At 37.4% G+C, this 19,471-nt stretch overlaps 1 protein-coding gene across 11 annotated transcripts in view; it reads left to right on the top strand.

Annotated features, from left to right (window-relative positions):
* THADA (THADA armadillo repeat containing) overlaps positions 1–19,471 on the top strand; it is a 171,601-nt gene that overhangs the window by 97,109 nt on the left and 55,021 nt on the right. For all 11 annotated transcript variants that reach the window (XR_011327475.1, XM_069800252.1, XM_069800256.1 and 8 more), the window contains one exon: positions 9,672–9,787. Coding sequence is in view for 10 of the 11 variants with exons in the window: in XM_069800252.1 (XP_069656353.1) it covers positions 9,672–9,787 (116 nt within the window). In the remaining variant the exon portion in view is untranslated. The remainder of the gene's footprint in view (positions 1–9,671; positions 9,788–19,471) is intronic.

Below are 19,471 nucleotides of genomic sequence, written 5' to 3'. Positions count from 1 at the left end.
TTTTCCCTCTCATGGTACAGCTCAGTGGGATCCTCTTACGTGAATGACTTCCTAGATGTTACTGTAATTAAAAGAGTTTGCATTACATGCACCTTTCTTTGTGCCGTTTTCCTATATACTGTCTTTGTAAAGCTGAACTACTCATTAATGTTTACACTTGGAATTCAGTTCGACTTATCTACAAGTTAAGCCCACACATTAGCTATGTTGTCTGGACAAAGTTACTTTTATTGTTACAGTTGCATGTTCTTTTTTTATAGGGATAATTTTGACAGAGGAAAATTCTTGTGAGTTCTACCTGCATTCGGCTGTGTTACTTTGCAATGGAGGAGTATGGCATTTGAGTTCAGGGTCTAGGCACCAACATGGATGATGTTTGATGTATCTGTATAGCTGCAGCCCCTAATGTCCCTGTTGTTACCAGCAACTAATTGTGTGAGAATTTTCTTTAAGGGAGGGACATTTTCCCTGTTATTTGCACTCGAAGAGAAGTGCAGCAATCTCTGCCATGGAAGAACGATCAATCTTATGCTAAGTTCAGCAGGCTTTATAATGTTGCCTTAGAGTTCAGACAAAAGAGTGCAATTGGTAATACCAAGTTCCTCAGATGTAAATGGAGCCATTCAAAGTGACAATATACTTGTAAATATGCAGCAATGGAAGGGGAAGTTGATCCTCATACAGTGGTATGTACAGTGACAGGTTATGGCTGACTTGATGTATGAATGGGGAAAAGCTTTTGGAAGATGTAATACGACCCTGAAAAACACCACCTTTTTTTCATGGCTAGAGCTACATGCACTTGGACATTTAATGTGGCAAATTATTCCTCAGACTTTAAAAATACTGAATGTTTTTCTTTTGTTTGTGAGACCTGTATATGTGTGTTCCCTAAGTTTAAAATCATTAGCTGAGAGAAGAAAATTGTTTTCTGGAGCTGCAAGTTTTACTTCACTTTATGCTATAATGTTAATTTAGGAAATAAAAGGATCAAATCAGTATAGCTTACTTCTAACTATTTGCTCAGCTTGTGCATTAATGAAGACATTCCTGAGACAGAAGATCACCTCTGCTGAAACCAGCAAAGCTACGGGGTCAAGTAGCAGTGTACTTCTGAGCGCTCTTTATAAAAAACATGTTTGTACTGACAGTGTCTCTTACATGTCAGCTTCTTAGTGTCAGAGGGGTAGCTGTATTCTTTAATATTCTTCCTAATTGTAAACATCCCTCAGTAAACAAAGGTGTGTACCTTGGTCTTTTATTTGCGTTCATGTGGATGTGTGCAGGATAACTGTGTTACGAGGACATAGTCTGGGAATGAATAATTTCAAATTGTTTCACCACCACCCCCCAAAAGAAGAAAAAAGAAAAAAAGCTGTTTAAAAGAGAGGGAAAGCTTTCTATCCCTTGAAGTAGCTAGATTAAGACAGCGATGGGTGGGTTTTTATGGTGGCAGGGTATAGACTCAGAAGAGGACATTTCATTGTATCCTTCCTGCTGTTTGTTCTGATCAGAAATACAGGCTGAGCACAGTTTTTAACTGCTTCCAACACACAGTCTGGTGTGTTCATTTCTCTAGACTTTCAGGTTTTGGTTATCTGCTGCTGGGAAGATAATAGGTATGTTTGCAGAGAGTGGAAATGCCACCAGCTCCACGGTAGCCTCTTTTGTCAAGCTGGCTGGTTAGGAGGATGTGTGTGAGACCCTTACCTGTCAGTCAGCTTTGCTTTTTCTTAGTGCCATCTACTTAGTGGGGTTTTCTGTTTTATCATCAGCCAACCTGTCTGTAGGTCTTTTGGTTGGGCTTCTCTACCCAGCACATGTGCCTTTAGGTATAACATGAATGATAGCTTAAAAAGTACCTCAATTCCTAATGGTAAAAAAAAGTCCTAATAATTACAAAGTCAGACCTGGTATCAGCTTTCTGTGCAAATAGGCAAACCTTGTACTTTTAAGAGAAAATTCAGCTAGGACTTTCAAGTAAATAACACTAATGAATTTGATGTTAGTTGGCAGCAAACTTCTCATGGTTTTGTTTTCTCCTAATACAGAATTTGAGTTGCATAAGCACGTTTTAAGCTGGAATTCAATTTCATCCTGACTAAAATAGGAAAAAAAAAACCCCTAATAAAAATGGTATTGCAAATGGTATTGCAAGAACTTTGATCTGTGAAATTTTACATTTGTTGGCTTGTTTTAGACAAAAGCAGGAGTTTATCTTCAATTTTAAGAACACATTTTTAATAATGGATGTTTTGTGGTATATATCTATCACTGAGAAGAAAGCTACTTTGCTATTTTTCAGCATTTTGTACCTTTCATTAGTTATGGCACATTCATAATTTTCAGGTTATTAAACAGCTGTGTTATTCTTGCTCAGTTATATGGAGTTAGCTAGTATTGTATTTTTATTCATAACTTCAGACGCTTTCATACCTTATTTTACAACTTCTTAATTCAATCAAAACATGCTTGCCTGCATTTTAATTAAAACAACTTGATTCTTTTATAGACCTGGCTTAATGAATTTTGATGGATATATTTGGAAGAAGGATTTAAAAGCCCTACTTTCTTATGAATAATAAACCAAAGTTGTGTAATTACATGATGAAATGTGCTGACAAAACAAAGCTGAATTTGTGGAAAACTTTAATCGTGAACCAGCTATTGCTTTAAAAGAAGAAAAAAATTTTATAGTTTTCAGACAAATATTTTCAAGAGGAAATATTTCAACCTCAAAACAAATTTGAGGAAGCAGTATTCATATATGGTAATCATATATGACAATCATATAACTTATATTTGGCAGAAATAATCATCTGATCTCTTAGTTGTGAAATTACTATCATGAAATTAAGACTTCAAAGAAAGGAGGTAGTAAAAAGAAAAGGTGATGCCTGTAATAATCTGGTATATATAAATAATCCAGGTCTATGAGAACAATGTAATAAATGATGGCTTTTCTAACACATTTGTTTGGGGATGGCAAGAGAATTGATAAATATTTGAAATTCCTCTTCCAATATATTGTCATTTAAATGTGGAAATAAATTCACAATATTTACTCTGCCCCCCCCCTCCCCCCCAAACACCACCTTCTCTCTATTTTTCTCATAATTAAATACCTCAGATGAAGGAAAGCCTTAAAGTTTGTAATAGAGTTGATGTATCCACACAGTTGCTAAACCTCAGTGTGACAGAGGATGAATCATACACTGTGAGAATGCAGGGCACAGGGGTGCCACCAGCGCTGTCTGGTGCAACATGTTTGTGTGCTGTGGTTCTGTACTAATTTTAAACTATTTCCCTGCAACTTGTGTAGCTGCTTTTGTTTGTGAGAGTGGCACGAACTGCAGGGACTGTGTTCATACCATACTTGCTGGTAATAAAATACTACATTTATTTTCCACAAATATAAATTTTTACAGACTAGGACAATATCAGAAGGTAACCAGATAGTTATAAACTCTCCCATCTATTTTTGTATAGATATCTTCTTGGAAAACTGGAGGGAGGTAGTTGAGGGTTTTAGTCCCATTGTAATTATCATACTGGCACTTTTCATCTTTAAGAAGAAAGGGATTTTTAGGGCTTGTTTTTCCCTAGAGATAATTATTGTAACTTTGAACTTTTTATCATCCTAATGAAAATACCTTCACCTGTCACAGCAGCTTGCCAGTTTTTATCTACATGGTTGTAGTAAAAAAATGAAAAAATTGGCCTCACTTTCAGAATACAGAGATAACTTGGTGGTTGTATTTATCATACAAGAAGAATAAAATTTTATCTGCCTTTAAGTGAGAGAAGAAAAGGAAAATCATGTTTGAGGTTTTCTCACTAGCCTGTTAATACTCAGGCAAAAGCTTTTGATGGAACAATTCCAAAAAACCACATTTAGCTTAGTGCAGTAATCTCCTTACTGCTGCCATTTTGCAAACACCATTTTTTGGCTTTCCTTCTTGCTTCAACCTCCATAGCTTGGTGAGTGGCATATTTTTCCAAGCTTAGTATTTACACAGTGTTTTCTTTCAGCTGGTGAAACATCTGTATTCTTTGTAATTTTTTTAGGGAGTTAAATGATCTATGCTGAGAAAGTACAGTTTAGGGTGATGTCAGTTTGCTTCCCCCCACCCCTCCCAAGAAGCACTGAGATGAACACTGGGAGCATTGTTTCGGTCTTGTACTTCGGAATGTGAATATTTGTGCTGTATACTTAATTTCATCCAAATATAGCTGAGGGCATGCATGCAGAAGTTTTTATTGCTTCAGGTCAGCTTAAGGGGAGAAAAGTTTCACTTTGCTACTTCACTGAGAAGTGTGCAATTATATAACCTTCAATGTGGTTTTCGAAAATCTGATTGTTTAAAAAAGGCACTTTTGTGCAGCAGCATGTTGAAGGCTGTGTTTTCTTTTAAATATGAACATGTGTGCATGCACACCAAGTATCCACCTAATCATTATTTCATGTCTGAAGTTAACAGTTTATTGTAAATTTCAGAAACCCTAGTTCCTCCTATAAAATTAATGCTAATGCTACAAAATATTAATTTAAATTTGTTAAAGTGTGTCACAATAGATCAACTTTGTGGCTATTAAAAGTTTGTGTTATATTGCAGTGTCTCTGTGTATGCGGGAGAACTCTTGGCATCAAAGAAAGTTTAAAGGCACTTGCTAAATTTTGTGTTTGATACAAGTTTTCATCCACAGTTGCATTGCTTCATTATTCTAATAGTGTATTTCACAGCCTGAATACAGCAATTTGAGCTGATATGAGAGGTGCTAAAGATAACGATCAGCTTCATATCATATCAAAGTTGATGTGGGGGAGAAGAATGTCTCTTTCTCCTTCTCATGATTTATATTTTTGACTTAGCTGATATCTAATCAGTTAAGTATTTTTTTAAAAAAAGTGATGTGCTCTTTTTTTTTTACTTGATCATCCAAAATGAATACTTGGAATATAGCAGATACTATGTCTTAAGGTCTGCTTGGGTACAAAGAAAACACTCAACTTTCTCGTATCATGACAGGGAGATACAGAAGTCTCTCAGCATTGCATCTGAAAGCATGCTGTTTGGTGGGGGATGGATGTGAACAGGACAAGAAGGGATATGTGTGATGATTGACCAGCAGGGAACCGAGCCTGCTGTTTCCTTTTTTGCCCCTTCCCTTCCCTGCCCTCCTCTACTTTTTTCCCCTTTTCTTGAGGCTTCCACAGTAGAAGAACAAGGATGAAGCATTGACAATGCCAAGGAATGGAGGGAAGGTATTGGACGTTGGGAGTGGCTGGAGAGCAGAACACAGCTTCCAATTAATTGGCATGCTGGGTCCTTGGGGTTTGCTTATTAGGATATAGTGTCATAAATGAGCTGGCTTGATGCTGCTTTTTTTTTTTTTTTTTAAACCCTGTTATTTTGCACTAAGAAGTCCTCCTGTGCTGGTGGTTTTACCTGCAGCAGGTTAGCACGTGCTGGCTCAGAGTTAGAACCTCATGGACCAAAGGGTCTCAGGATGGTCAATAGCTGGACACTGTTCCCCATTATGTATCCAAGTACCTGGACTTCCCACAGCTTGCACTGTTTTAACAACTCTTGCCCAGGTTGATGGGCAGTCTCTATAGTCCTGCTGGTGTATTAGCCTGACTCCTGAACAGCCTGCTCAGGGAAAGAAAAGGTTTTTGAGCATCCACCATCTCACCATCTTTAACGCAGGGTTCCCCAGAACTACAGAGAATACCTTGGGTGTTGTATCTTCAGTCCTATTAAAAAGACTCCCAACATCTCAAAAATGCTTTCAGGCTGCTTTCTTGGTGTTTAGTTCATGTCAAATTTAAAAATAATTGCTGTCATCCTGTAAGTCTTCATAAATCTTCCTCTACAGACAGTGCAGATGTTTTGTAAAACTACCTTTAAAAAAGAAAAAATCATTCATATATTGCCTTAGTGTAATAAAAAAACAATCTCACATACAAAAGGAACACCATGACCTCATTGCATTTATGTGTAAGTGATGAATTAAGCAGAGGATTTTAAATCGAGTAGTATTTTGGACTTGAGGAGAGCCATGTGCTGGAAAGCCTGTCTATTTTATTATCTAAATCAAACAGTCTCTTAAAACTTGCTACCTCCCCTTGCAAACATTGCCTAACTTGTAGTCTTAGATCATGGAAGCTACAGCAATACTACTATAAGCCAAAGAATGATGTGTGACACATGATGGAAGTGCAGAACTACTGAGGTTAACTTTTCCAGATTGCTTGTTTGGTAGCTTACATAAAATAAGGCTTTCAATAAAACATGCTGACATTAATTACAATTTCAAATTTAGTTTAGGCATTCTAAAATCTTATGCTGAAATAAAGAATTCCTTTGTGGGGAAAGCTTTCTAGGTCTCTAAAATTTGGTGAGGGGACCTGAATAAATGGTAGAGGGCTTGCACTGAAATAATGAGAAAATCAGGTTTTTGCATATGTCAGAAGATGGAACAGGGTATACTGTAGTAGTTGAACATTGTCTTTGATGAATGCCAATGTTTTTCAAGAGTGAACCAAACTCTTATGCGAATTGCACCTTCTAATTCTATTGCTTAAATATGGCTCATGTCCTCTGATTTTTACCATCTGAATAGTATTGAAAGGATATGGTTCATATAGAGACTGAACTGCAGAGGAGTGTTGATTGCGTTTTCAGTACTGAATTTCCTACCTGGCCTAATTTAAATCCACAAATTTGACCTACTTAGTATGCACAGTTGTCCCTCTCTCAAGACCTTTTGCTTGAACTATCAAACTACTTAGGTTTCATGTGTATTTAGGAGGGAGGCACTTTGAGAGTTGTTTTCAAAGCTGAAGAGATTAAATTAATTTAAGCTTCTAGGAAAAAATATGATAGCCCCTTCATAATTGTGAAACAGATTTTATATTATTGCTTAGAGGTAAATCCCTTCTCATTCCTGGAAACGAACAGAAGCACGGAAGAATAAAACCAGAAAGGTTAAGGCACCAAATGGTTTTCAGTTAGCAGAGGATATAAAAGGCAATAAGAAAAGCTTTTGCTTATATATTATTTTCCTTTTTTCATCCCTTTTCTTCTATAGTGTCCATTGCAGAGATTAAGGGCAAGCCACAAAAAAAATAGAGAGAAACTAGTAGCAGTGGCAACTTTGTGCATTGGTTTTTATGAAGAAGGTTAATTTGAGTAGATGCTTACGTAGACCGTTTCAATAAGCAGACAGTTGCACAGGCAAGAGCAGTCTAAAGAGAGGATTCAAGGTAGAGATCTCAGGTGATACTCAAATGTTTGTAAGCGTGCACTTTTGCAAAGTGCTTTATAGAAAAAGATCAAAATTCAAAAAGATCTTGGAAAGACTGTCTTAGAAAGATGGTCTGCTATCAACAAAATGATGTTCAGTACAGAGGGCTTAAAAAGATTTGAAAAAAAGAAAGACAACTATCTTTCCAGGATGTCTCTTGCCTACAGAGCACCTGCTAACACAGGGAGACAAGAGTTTATTTCATTGTTCCTGTCAGAGGGGCCCCAGTGGGATCTCTGCGTTTAATAAGTACCTCACTAGGAAAAAATCTGGACTGACTGAACGGCGTCCAGAGAACAGTTGTTTACCATGAGGGCAAAGGTGGGAGTGGAGAGGAACACCTTACCTCAAGAGCTTGGATTTTGAGGGTGAAACACTAGAAGAGGTTGCATACAAATATTTTGGAATCTGCTTTCTGTCGCTGTTTTCAGGATTAGGACAGTCAGGCATTTGTTTCATTGGAGAATGTTTAGACCCTGCCTCAGTGTTTATATGGATTAGATAGTCTCTTGACATCTCTTCTGTTCTGTTTCTGTGCTTATTTGAAACCACTGCAGCTGTTTTTCCACTTGAATAATTTCACAAAAAATAACCTAGATGAAAATGTGTCAAGTTAATGCTATGCAGCAGTGCTTGTGTTTCCAAAACAAGCAAACAAACAAAAAAAAAATATAACCTCGGGAGCAAGTGACAGCCAGAATGCAGGAAACCAAGATCTGAGATGTAAAAATCTGGATATAAAGGTTTTTCTTTTCCCAAAGTGAAATGAAGGCCCCAGCTTGATCCCTTAGTTATAAAATTGTCACTTTGGAAGTATGAAGTGCTAATACTTTCACACATTGGGAGTGTTTCCATATAAAATGCTCATGTATGTATTTTCAGAAATGGTCTGATTACAACTTGAAAGCTTCCTAAATTCTGCACATTGCCAGTTTCAATAAATAATGGGGGATGTACTTTTTTGATTTGCATAGAAACCCTGTCATGTCTATCAATGTAACTTACCTGTGTAGGCAAACAGAATTTCAAATTTGGAGGCTGTAAGGCAAGTTGAAGAAGGAGAGTTAGCATCCTGTTCCTCCTCTTCCAGCTTCCAAATTGCACATGTGTGCAAAACTCCTTAACCCGAGCAAAATCTTTCCCATTAGGCTTCAGTGTTGCACTGTGTATCTCCATGATTTTACATTTAGAAATTAACTCACCTAGGTGTTTCCTGTTACCTTGCACCTGAATGGGAAACGTAAAAACTAAGTGGGATGATAGGCGCATTATCATTTGTGTCAGAAGTGTGTGTCAGGCATCCTCTCCCACGTGCAGAGAGGGTGGATACTAGAGGGGCTGGGCTTGGAGAGTCCCTCTCCACTGTGCAGTTGGTATCAACTTTCATATATTATCCAGTATTTCCTTTTCATGCTTATGATCTAGATGACTATACATATTTTTTAACTCTATTTTTTCTTAACACTTTTCTATATATTCAATACTACTTGGAAAACCTGTTTTTAAATAGCAAAGGAAGGTCTCTAAGAGCAGAAGTTACTTGCTTTGTTAACTGTCTGACCAGAAAACTGCTGGTCATGCTTTCTATTTTGGTATCTTTAATTCCTTCCTTCATGGTAGCTAGGATGTGTTTACTAGGCTTTTATGTGAAGTTCTGGAGGAGATAGCGCAGTTGGTGCAGAGCCCCAGTGCAGGAGCTCAGTCTTCTCTATCCTTGGCAGGGAAAGGTGCGAGCATCTCCCTTCTCTGTGGAACCCAGCTGCCCACTGGGTTTGACTGGTGCCCTGAACAGAGGGTCTCAGGAGCAGGAATAAAGATACTTTTCTGTCAGCACATCAGAGTAGTTATAGATGATAATTCTACTGCCTTTAATAACCTTTTTGCTCAGTGTGTGGATTTCAAAGACACTTCTCTGTCTGCTTACTTGTACGATGCAGCCATCCCTGCTCCATCCAGTGGGCCGAGCTGCCGGCGCGCTCCACAGACAGTTGTGCTGGCACTGGTGAGCAGATGGCACTGCAGGAAAGTTGAAAGTTGAGGGATGCTTAAGTTGGCAAGGGCCAGTAGGAGTGGTGCTCATCTGGCTGTCCTCTGCTCACTTCGTGGAGGTTAACGTCTTCCAGCACTTTCTGTGTTTTGTTCTTGAATTACTGTGAAATGTGAATTTTAAAGAATAGGCAATTTAAATATTCTATCTGTTCTTACGCCAAATGAATACATGTTTTTCCTTGAGTAATAGTTGTTCATTTTGCAGGTGGCTGTTCGCATCCTACAGTTATTTGGAGGAAGAACAGTGGCTATAGAAACTCTAGTTTCAGTTCTATAATTTCTTTTTTTTTTTCTTTTTTTTTCTTTTTTAGGTTTTTCACTTGCTGCAGTCGTACTTAGAATCAAAACAGCTCTTTAGTTTGGGCTTTCAGCAGGGACTGGGTGACATCATTGCCTGTGTAGGAACCAAACTGTGGTTGGCTAAAAGGTAAGACAAAGCACAAGATATCTATGTTTATACACATAGGTAACTAGCATATAGAAGGCTTGGCTGATGGGGTTTTTTAAAATTATTTTTTATTTTGGCAAGGTGGACAGTTTTCTTTCTCTAGAAACATGTAAAATTTAGATGCCTTATTGGCTTGCTGTTTTTTTTAATTGAGATGATTTTTTTTCCCTTGAAAAAGCAAGGATGAAAAAAACATAAGTCTATTTTACCTGTGTGCATTACTGTTTTTCAGTCTTCTTTTAGTTCATTCTCAGCTAAATTTTATAGTCCAGTCATTAAAAAAAAAAAAAAGTGTGAATGAAAATGCCTACAGAAGCAGCCTTTTTGAGGATGAATGTTGCTTCTGGACTAAGAAAAAGATGCCACATATATGAGGTTTTTATGTTACTATTTTCTCTGACTTTGACCTTTACAATAAAGTAGTAGAAAAATGTCATAGCAATTGTTGAAACTGTCAAAGGTATTTAGCACCCCACAAACAATCCAAGATAGTTTTGGAAACATTTTCCTTACTTTTTTGTAAAAGGATCTTCAGATGACCTACATACTGCAATCAAGAAACTTTTGTTTTGGAAAAAAAATCTACTTGATCTCATCAATTGCTTTTGAAAATTCCCACCAAAAACTTTAAAGGAATCAGAGAGCACAAGTCCTTGTGTAGATAAATAACTGGGTAAAATATTCCAAATTACAGTTTGCACAGTGGAGGGAGGTCACTGATGCAGTCTAGTGTGGACCTCTAATAAACCTATGTTGCTTGTCATCATCAAAAGAAAAATCATAAGTGATTTGCAGAAGTGGGGTGACTAGTGGGTTGAGGAAGTCTTCTGCCAGTGTTAAATGGGTTGGGGTAATCAAGATGCAGTTATCTTTGAGAATTACAGAAGTGTCTCCTGGGAAAGTGAGAGTCATGATATAGCAGGTAAAACTTGATTTAAATAATTGTGAAATGATGCGCATGAATAAAGCAGTGTGGACTTTACTTGGGGAAAGAGTGGTTGACTGAGCAGATTTTTTGTTTGAAAAAAATCACCCTGATTCTTGGTAGAGCCCAAGAGGGGAGGGGGAAAATATCATAAAAAGAATGCAGAACAAAACAGAAAACACACTTAAGTTTGTGTATTAACCTGTGTTGTATATTTGAATATTGTGTATATCCCAAAGAAGATACAGTAGAAATGAGCAGTAAAAAGACCGACAACAAGTATAGAATAGTTTCTAGATGGGGAATGACTAAATAGGCTGAGATGTTTTGAGCCTGGAAAAGGGACAACTGAGGGATGACATGGAAAAAAATAATTTAATGCTATGAGTCACATGGAAAGGGGACAGGTAATTAGCATCCCTTCTGATGCAAGGTGGCAGATTTACAAGAAACAAAATATTGAAGTTTTTAATGTATTTTTAGCTTAGCCATGGAACTCCATGATACAAGATAGTGTTGGTTTTAAACCTATCTGTATTTTTGACAAATGATTGAACAGAGTCATGGAAGAAAAGCCCAGTGAGGTTACTAAGTATGTAGATACCACAGTTGGCTCAAGAAATTCTTCCGCAACCTTGGAGGTTGAAGGAGAGGTTTTGGCAAGTGTCACTGTTCTTATGCTTCCCTTTCCTGTGCATCTGCTCTCTGCCTCAGTTGGAGACATCATGGTGGATTTGGTGGACCTTTTGACTTGACTCAGTATAAGCATTTTTAAGTCTTTAAATGAGAGTGGTAATTTATTTAATTAAATTAAATCCATTGATACTGTTATAAAGAAAAAAACCCAAACACCAGAGACCAAATTCAGTAGAAAGATACTAATGCTAAATAATTCAAACCTCTTTCTCCTGCAGCAAATATGTAAGGGCCAGGCTCTGTTCATTACAAATTTTAAATATAATCTGTGTTTTCAAAGTATTTTTTCAGAACTGCCCTTTTTAATACATCAGTCATATTAGCACTGACTTTTTTTTTATTATTATCTCCAGAAAGGAAATGTCAGGCTGTCTCTAAGAAATCCTGGTACATGATATAGGTATCTGCCTGAAGAGACATATTTTCTCTTTCACTTCCCTGTAAAAAGCCACAGCTGTATGTGCTAATATTAACCCTCTGTCAGTAGCACGTTTTCATTTTGTCAGTTTGTTGTAGCCTCCTTTTCATATTCATGCATTCTCAATTATACAGTTAATGCTATACATAAAGTTTTTTTAAACATCTTTCTCCCCAGATTGTAAAATTTTATATTATGAGCATATAGGTTTGCAACACTAAGTTAAGGTGTTGGTTTTTTAATAGACAGAAACTCTTTTTGCAAATTTCTGATGTACTTATTCTCTCTAAGCCTGTATAGCCGTACATCCTTAGGTGCACATTGAGCTAAGGTGTGTTTTCTTTTTTCTTTCTATTCTTTTTTTTTAAAGTATAAAAAAAGCAAGTAAAATATCCATGAAATGTTTGGTAACTAAATTTACTTCTAAGTATGTTTTAAACTTAAGACTACGATAAATGATAAAGCTGAAAAATTTTGCTTGCCTCTTAACTTTCTGCTTGAGATAAATATGTTCAGTGTGGTGTGATTTAAAAACAAAACAAACAAAAAAACCCCAACAAACAACCCAAACAAAGATATTGAAATAGATGGTATTTTCTGGTAGTTTTAGTCTCCCACATTCAGTCTGCAGCTTTACCATTTATATTTGGCTGTGTGGAGCTGAACAACTGTTCTGTGATGAACGGTGGGTTTGGGGGGTTTTGTTGTTGATTTCTCTTTTTCTTGTTTTAAAGGAGTTTTGGGAGGTTGCTTGGCAACTGAGTTGTGTAACTCAGTAAGTCCATCTGTACAGTTTTCTGGATGTTGGGAGAGCATATCAGGAAACCAGCACTTCATTCGTGCCTCGTTGTTAGACTTTTTGGAACGCATCTGCTGCTGGTCACTGTCAGAGAGGGTGGTGGCTGGCTGGACCCTCAGTCCCCATACAGTCATTCTTACCTTCTTTCTGTTCAGGCAAAGAGAGTGAGTACCACAGAGAAAAATTAATGAATCTCCATGTTTCTTCTGCCTTTTCATAAGGACATAACTTAGCATGTCACCGATACTGTAGTGCAGTGATTGTTTAAAAAGAGCGTATTAGAGCCACTCACTATTAATCTTAAATGGGTAAAAAAAAGTTAAAGTAACAGGAAAATGGTTTGTGAATTTGGGGAAATGGGGAAGTATTTCCAAATATCAGTCTTCACTCAATTTCTGTGCTAGTTCTGTAAAGTTCTTGCTAGTGTTCTTTCAACTACATACCTCCTTTGCAGTATGGAACAAACTTCTCTGAGAAACCTGAATTACAAAATTTTGGATTGCACAAGTAGTTCTTAAACATGAGGCTCAATTGTCATGTATATATATCTGGAGGAAAGGTTATCATTCTTAAGCTGTTTGCTGAACTGAGTGGGGGGATTTGTTTGTTTGAGTTTGGGGTGTTTTTTTTACCTTTTCAGAGCCAGAATGTAATTTCCTTTCATCAGAATGTATTGGTGTAGAATAGCTCAAGAAACTGTTGCACATTCCCTGTAATATACTAATCTCTTCTCCCTCCTCCACTGCCCCCCCCCCCCCGATTTTGCTTTAGAGAATAAAATAATGACTCACATTCCCCAAACTGAATTTCATAAAACATTCATTTTTTCAGCTGGTATTTTCTGTCTGTTGTGAAGACAGGCTTCTCATGTTAATGGGACATGGTTACCTTTTCTCCTTTGTAGCATATATTAGAATATCAGAAGAAAAAAAATCTTTCCTCTACCTTCCTTGGTTTTTTGTACATCTTCAAAATACTAACTTGAGTATTCAAAAGTAGTATTTCCATTTTTGATGTTTTGGTGAATAAGACCAGCCTTTCATCCACTTCTCAAGGTGATGTTTGAAACTTCTCACTTTGTGTGCAGGTTTATGCTTCGTTTGGTGTTTTTTATTTTGTTCTAGAAAATTCTTGTTTGTTAGTGTAAAGTGGTTTAGTAATGTTATTTCTTCCCCCCACCCTCACACCAGTGTTAGTTTATTGCATTTTTTGCAATTATGGGAGATGCAGGTGTTTGAGAGGAACAGAAATTTAAAAAATACATAAAATCTGCTTTGTTGGAGAACTGAGGTGATGGAATGAAGTGATGGAAATTAGTCTGGTGAAAGCTTTAAAAAAATAATCAATATATCAAGCTAAGCCTTTGAAAGAGTTCAAAGCTCTTTCATATGAATGAAAAAAAAAAAAAAAAAGTTTTTACCTCAACTGCATACCAAGGAGTTACAAGACTAACTCTAGATGCCTTCTGCTTCATAAATACAGAAAGCTAGAAGAGCAGCCTTTGGAGCTGGTAATTTGTTGTACAGAAGTCCCGGAAATATCTGTCTTGTTTCATTTGTAGCCTTTGGCATGGCAAAGTATTGGTATTGGAAAATTTGTGAAATCATGTCATTGCACAGCTTTGCTGTAGGATGCTGTCTTCCAATGCTTTTAGTTTGAATTTTTTTTTTTTTTTTCCGCCTTCCTTCTTGCTGGAGACCACAGGAGGGGGAAAAGACTTTGAGGTTCTGCCAGAAGTCAAATAACATACTTTGCTAACTTCTAGCCATGTGCCATTTCTTAGCTGAGAGCTTGTCTGCACTGGGAAAGTTTACTTCTAAGAAGGCTGCTTTCTTGAAACTAACTTGTGTGGAATAGCCTTGTATAAAACCAACTGGCTTCGCATTTTGCAAAGAGTCACTAGTTCGTCTGGAATGGTCTGCCTGCAGTGTGTGCACTTAGCTTTATAACCCAAATATCCCATGCTCTGCAGTGCTGCTGCTTAGTGCTCTGCTTTATGGGTGGCATTGTTAAAAATACAAATGGGTCCTGATGTAGGGGCACAAGATTCAAGCTCACACAACAGATACATGCAAAAGTTATTCCAGGCTTGGACTCAAAACCAGATTCACTGTCCACTGAAGTACTTGCTGCTCAGTTTTCTCCAGGCTGACTGTAGGATGATCCAGCTATAACTGCTTTGAATGAGGGAGATCTCACAGGTATTTCGTAACACTATAGAGTACGTTAACTTGCCAAGTTGATGACCGTGGCACTCCATCAAGCCTGTAGTGTCCTTTTCTCCCCCTCCGCTTTTGGCAGTGCTATGTGAGTGACTACAGGCAGACAACCAGTCTTAGGTCCTTCCTAGAAGGAACTTCACGCGAGGTGCATTTAGGCCATTTGTGTGGAAAACAGGAATGTGGCCTTGTTATGGTTTCAGGACTTCGCGGCTCAGAGAGTGTAACCTAAATATGCCCTTATTGTTCTCATTGCCCTTTAGGAGAGACAGCAGTAATTTCTAGTGAGCAGGCTGTTAAAGACAAAACAGTGGCACATGCAGGCCTATCTAAATACAGGTACAAGATGCCCTTGACTCTTGGCAGCTTTTTGCAATCACACAAGCTCTGTGTGATTTTTGGAAGGGGGACGTTCTTCGGGAGCTGGAAGGGGCTTTTTGTACTTTCAAAGCAGCAAGAAGGCAACAACTAAGGAGAATGTAAGATCATCCTCCTTGGCAGAGTGGTCCTTCTCTTCAGATAGTTCCCTTGCCTCTTCCTCTTTCACTGCCTTCTTGTCCTTCCAAGGCCACGTCTGCCTTTGGCATCTTCCTGTTTTCTAACTTTTCCACTTTTCCATTTCTGTCTTTAAAACCTACACACTGAGAAGTGCAGTTAATTGCTTTTGTTAGTTAGTGATCTGCATGCATTATACAGCCGTGTTCATAAATTGAAAATAGTTTTAATGACTGAGCCTGGGTCTATGGAAGTCTGTTTACTAGGTTTCAAATTGAAAAGTTAATGTTCTGTCAGCTGGGCTAGAGCAATAATTTATGTGTGTGCTCTTACACATGCAAAACATCAAGGTAAATTTTTGTTGTCCTGTGTTTTTTTTGTTTCAGCTTTCCAGCTGAAAGCAAAGCATACCAGTATGAACAGTTACTGCACATCAGGTGCACAGTGGTAATTTATTAATCTGCACTTTCTGACCTGTGAGCCTCATTTAGCCTGGTTTGTCTTTGCCTTTGAGAGCAGAGTCGTAGTAGTTACGTCATTGTTCATAAATATATCCTTGGTGCATTCATTTAAATCTTACGTGCTTTAAGCAGACTAATTCAGGTTTCTGTGCTGCTCCAAGTCCACTCTTTCAGCAGTTTTGATAACAGTATCCTTAACGCAGCTATGAATTGTTTATTTAGGCAGTTGGTGATTGCTTGTTTTGAAACACTTGCTTTGGTTATCAGTAGAGATGTTTAAACTTCAGACTGAAGCTTAAGATGTACTTTGCATAAGATAAAACATTCTTTGACTCTGGTTCATAGATATACTCCTAACTTAAATATGAACATTTAGGGGATATTAAGAATTGAGTAAGGTTGTTTAAGGTGTGTTCACTCCACCAGTGCAACATTCAGAGTAGGCACAAACCATGTACAGTTACAGGTTTTGATCATAAATCCTCACTCATACCTGAAAATGCTTCCCAGTAAATAAACAAAAGTGTTTTAGTAGCTTGCCTCTTTATAGGCGAAACCCCAATGTTAATTGTGTAAAATTAAATTTGCACATGGGATTAGTTTGACCCCTAAGTTTTTTAGGATGCTGTTAAGGGATCACATGTGGTTCTCATTAAGAGAACAAAAAAGAGAACAGACAGGATTATTTTATCAATCCGGTATGCTAAAAACAACACCAACAAAACACAACCTTTCAGTATCATTCACCAAGGACAGCCAGAGCACAAATTAATTTTTCTTACTAGCTGAAGCTCAGGATGTTCTTGGCGGTATCACGATGAAAAAATAGCTTGTGTAGCTTCTTTTTGAAGCAATAAATTCTCTGCCTTTACCAGGGAAACTAACAGCAACATGATAGTCTGGCTTTGGTAGTGGCAGAAAAACTTAAATCACCAGACCAGCAACGTTCCCTTTGGAGAAAATGCCTGCTATAATGCAGGATGAGCTGGTCTTATAGAATGGGCAAGTCAAGGGGACTGTGCACATGGTAGTTACTCCAAGATCTCAACAGCACCAAGTTGGCAAGTGGATGCACTGTTACTAGATGTTTGTATTTCTGTGCGGATGTTCCTGCGCTTCCAGGAACTCAGCAAGGATTACTTGGTAGTGTAGGCTTCATTATTTTTTTAAATGCTTTCCATTAAATGTAGGTCTGTTGGCCGTGATGTTCACTGATGTGCTGGTTTTCTATTACATGGTTAAAAATGCTATGGACAAAGTTTAATAATTAAATCCATTATTAATGTCTCTTCAAGAAGGCAAGAGGAAGGCCATGCATGTTGATTCAGTGCTCCAGATGTGGGCTCTGAGACAAAATGCATTAAAATATGAAGGCTATCTTCTAAGCGAATATACCCCTAAAAACCTCAGTCTTTAGAATACTGCAGAATTTGAAAGCTAATAACCAAAACAATGGGAGATTTAATCCTTTAATCAGCTGCTCATTGTATGTGTAGGTGTGATTTCCATAAGCTTTATTGTCTCCATGAGTGACAAATGATCATTTTCAAGATCTCTCTGCAGGTAACATGTGGTCAATACAAGGCCAGCTTGGCCTAGTTCATCAGCAACTCTCCAAGGATAAAACTCCCTATGGATAGCCCCCTAAGGATTCTGTTGAGTTGACTCTATCAAGACTCAAACATCACAGAAGATGCACTTCTTGGTGCGTTTAGAAGATACTGTAGCTGATACAATTGCGGGTCACGTATCAAAAGAAGCTGGCCATCAGAAGAAAGACTACTTTGTAGAGATTTGCCATTCTTCAGGAAAGAGTAAGCTGGAAGGACAGGGAAAGAAAGATACTGTAAACCTAAAATTTAGTTGCCAGTGTGCCAGCCTGAAGAGCTGAGATTATGGAAGACAAAGGCAGACTTGGAAACTCAGAATAGGAAGTTACACAGACCCCATCCCCAAGTACTAGCTGGCATTAGGACATGTTGTACTTAATCCAAATTCTTCCCTGCAGCTAGAGCTAAAGGTGAAATTCCAGCCTCAATTGTGTATAAAATGTTGACTCATCAGAAATGTTTTTAAAGTTCAGAAATACAAGAATTTGTGAAAAGGCTTTTGCAATATCATCCTGTGTATTGGCTAGAATATGATGTTTGGGAGACCAATTCAATTTATCTGTTGGAAGCAAAAACTGTACGTAATATTGGTGGCTAGAAAGTAGGAGAGTTTGAGGTTTAAATTCAACACGAGCAGGGTGATTTATTTTCTGCTGGCTAAAATATAAAATTTAATAGGTGTTGCTGAGGGTTTTTTTGGACAATAACATGTTATTTAAACAGAAGAATAGGGTGGTGTTTTACAGGTTTTCTTTTTCTTTTAATATGGGACTTTTCCTAAAATACCGTTGATAAGTTTAAGCCTGTGAAAAGGTCTTCCTCCCAGGAATTTTAGGCTTTTTCAGCCTTTCCAAAGGCTCCAGAAACATACAACATTACAGTAAGAGTGACTTTTTCATTAAAGACCAGAGAAGGAGTAGGCAGTTCATTTGATTAATTGATCACTTTGGAAATTAAAATTAAAATAGTCACACAAGTCGTAAGGATGATTCTCCTCTTGTTCACAAGGCAGCTATGAATTGGCCTTTGAAAGAGTTGCCCTTGTAATCTTGACAGCACTGGTTTCTTCACCCTGACACTTAAGAGTGTGTCGTGAACTTTTTGGACAAAATACAGGGATTTGTAGGCAGCTTTGTAAGTTGCATAATTTTGACTGGAGTTCTACATTAGCTTGACTCATGAGCCAAATCTTGCCATCAGTTTTTAAAGATTGGGGCTGAGAGTAACCTATATGAGTGTGTAGATTAGAAGTAGCTAACAGTCATTTTAAGTACTGTACTTTACTCTGAAAAAATGTTGACACCCTGTGTAGTTATGTATTGTTTTACTGTGACCAAAGCTGTGATGTACATGTTACATACTATTAGGAGGAAATTCTATTTTGTTAGTTAATAAAGTTATATTCCAGTTTGACAAATGAGACTAGTTTGTATTCATAAAGCAGCACTGGCTGAAATATTTGAAATCTTTCAGACTCTTCTAAGGGCTTGGAGACTGCAAAACACAGAGCTTTTCTGAGACATTTTGTAAAAGTTTTGGTTTAGATATCCCTAAGATAGCTAACTACACTAAGATACCTATAGCTAAACTCATTCACGAGAGAGACTTTACAGGGTTTTATTTAATAGACATTGATTGGCAGGTTGCATTTGAAATTTGTTAAGTGCTCACTGAGAATTTGAGCAAATATGCTTTGATTTTTATGTAGTTAAATGTTTAGTAAATATTGTAAGTTGCTGTGGATTTATAGTGCTTGTTCTGCTAATAGTTTTGCAACATCTGTTTCCTAATGAGGAAAAATATGAGCAAAATAAACTACCTCTCTGGAAAACATTGAATTTCTATTGACTAGAATAACCAAAAACTAATGTTATAAACATTAACACGAACGGCTTTGATTTCATAACCAGTGACTTGTATCTGTATTATTTATGTAACAAATGCGATATATTAATGTCACTGTTGTTCTTCATCTCTATGTGAGGTGATCCTCTTGTGGAAAAAGAGGAATGATCCAGGAGAAAATAGTGGTCATGTTTT

Source organism: Haliaeetus albicilla, chromosome 13, assembly GCF_947461875.1.
Source record: "Haliaeetus albicilla chromosome 13, bHalAlb1.1, whole genome shotgun sequence".
NCBI lineage: Eukaryota > Metazoa > Chordata > Aves > Accipitriformes > Accipitridae > Haliaeetus > Haliaeetus albicilla.
The sequence above is the reverse complement of the archived record's forward strand: the minus strand, read 5'-3'. Positions and strand labels throughout refer to the sequence as shown.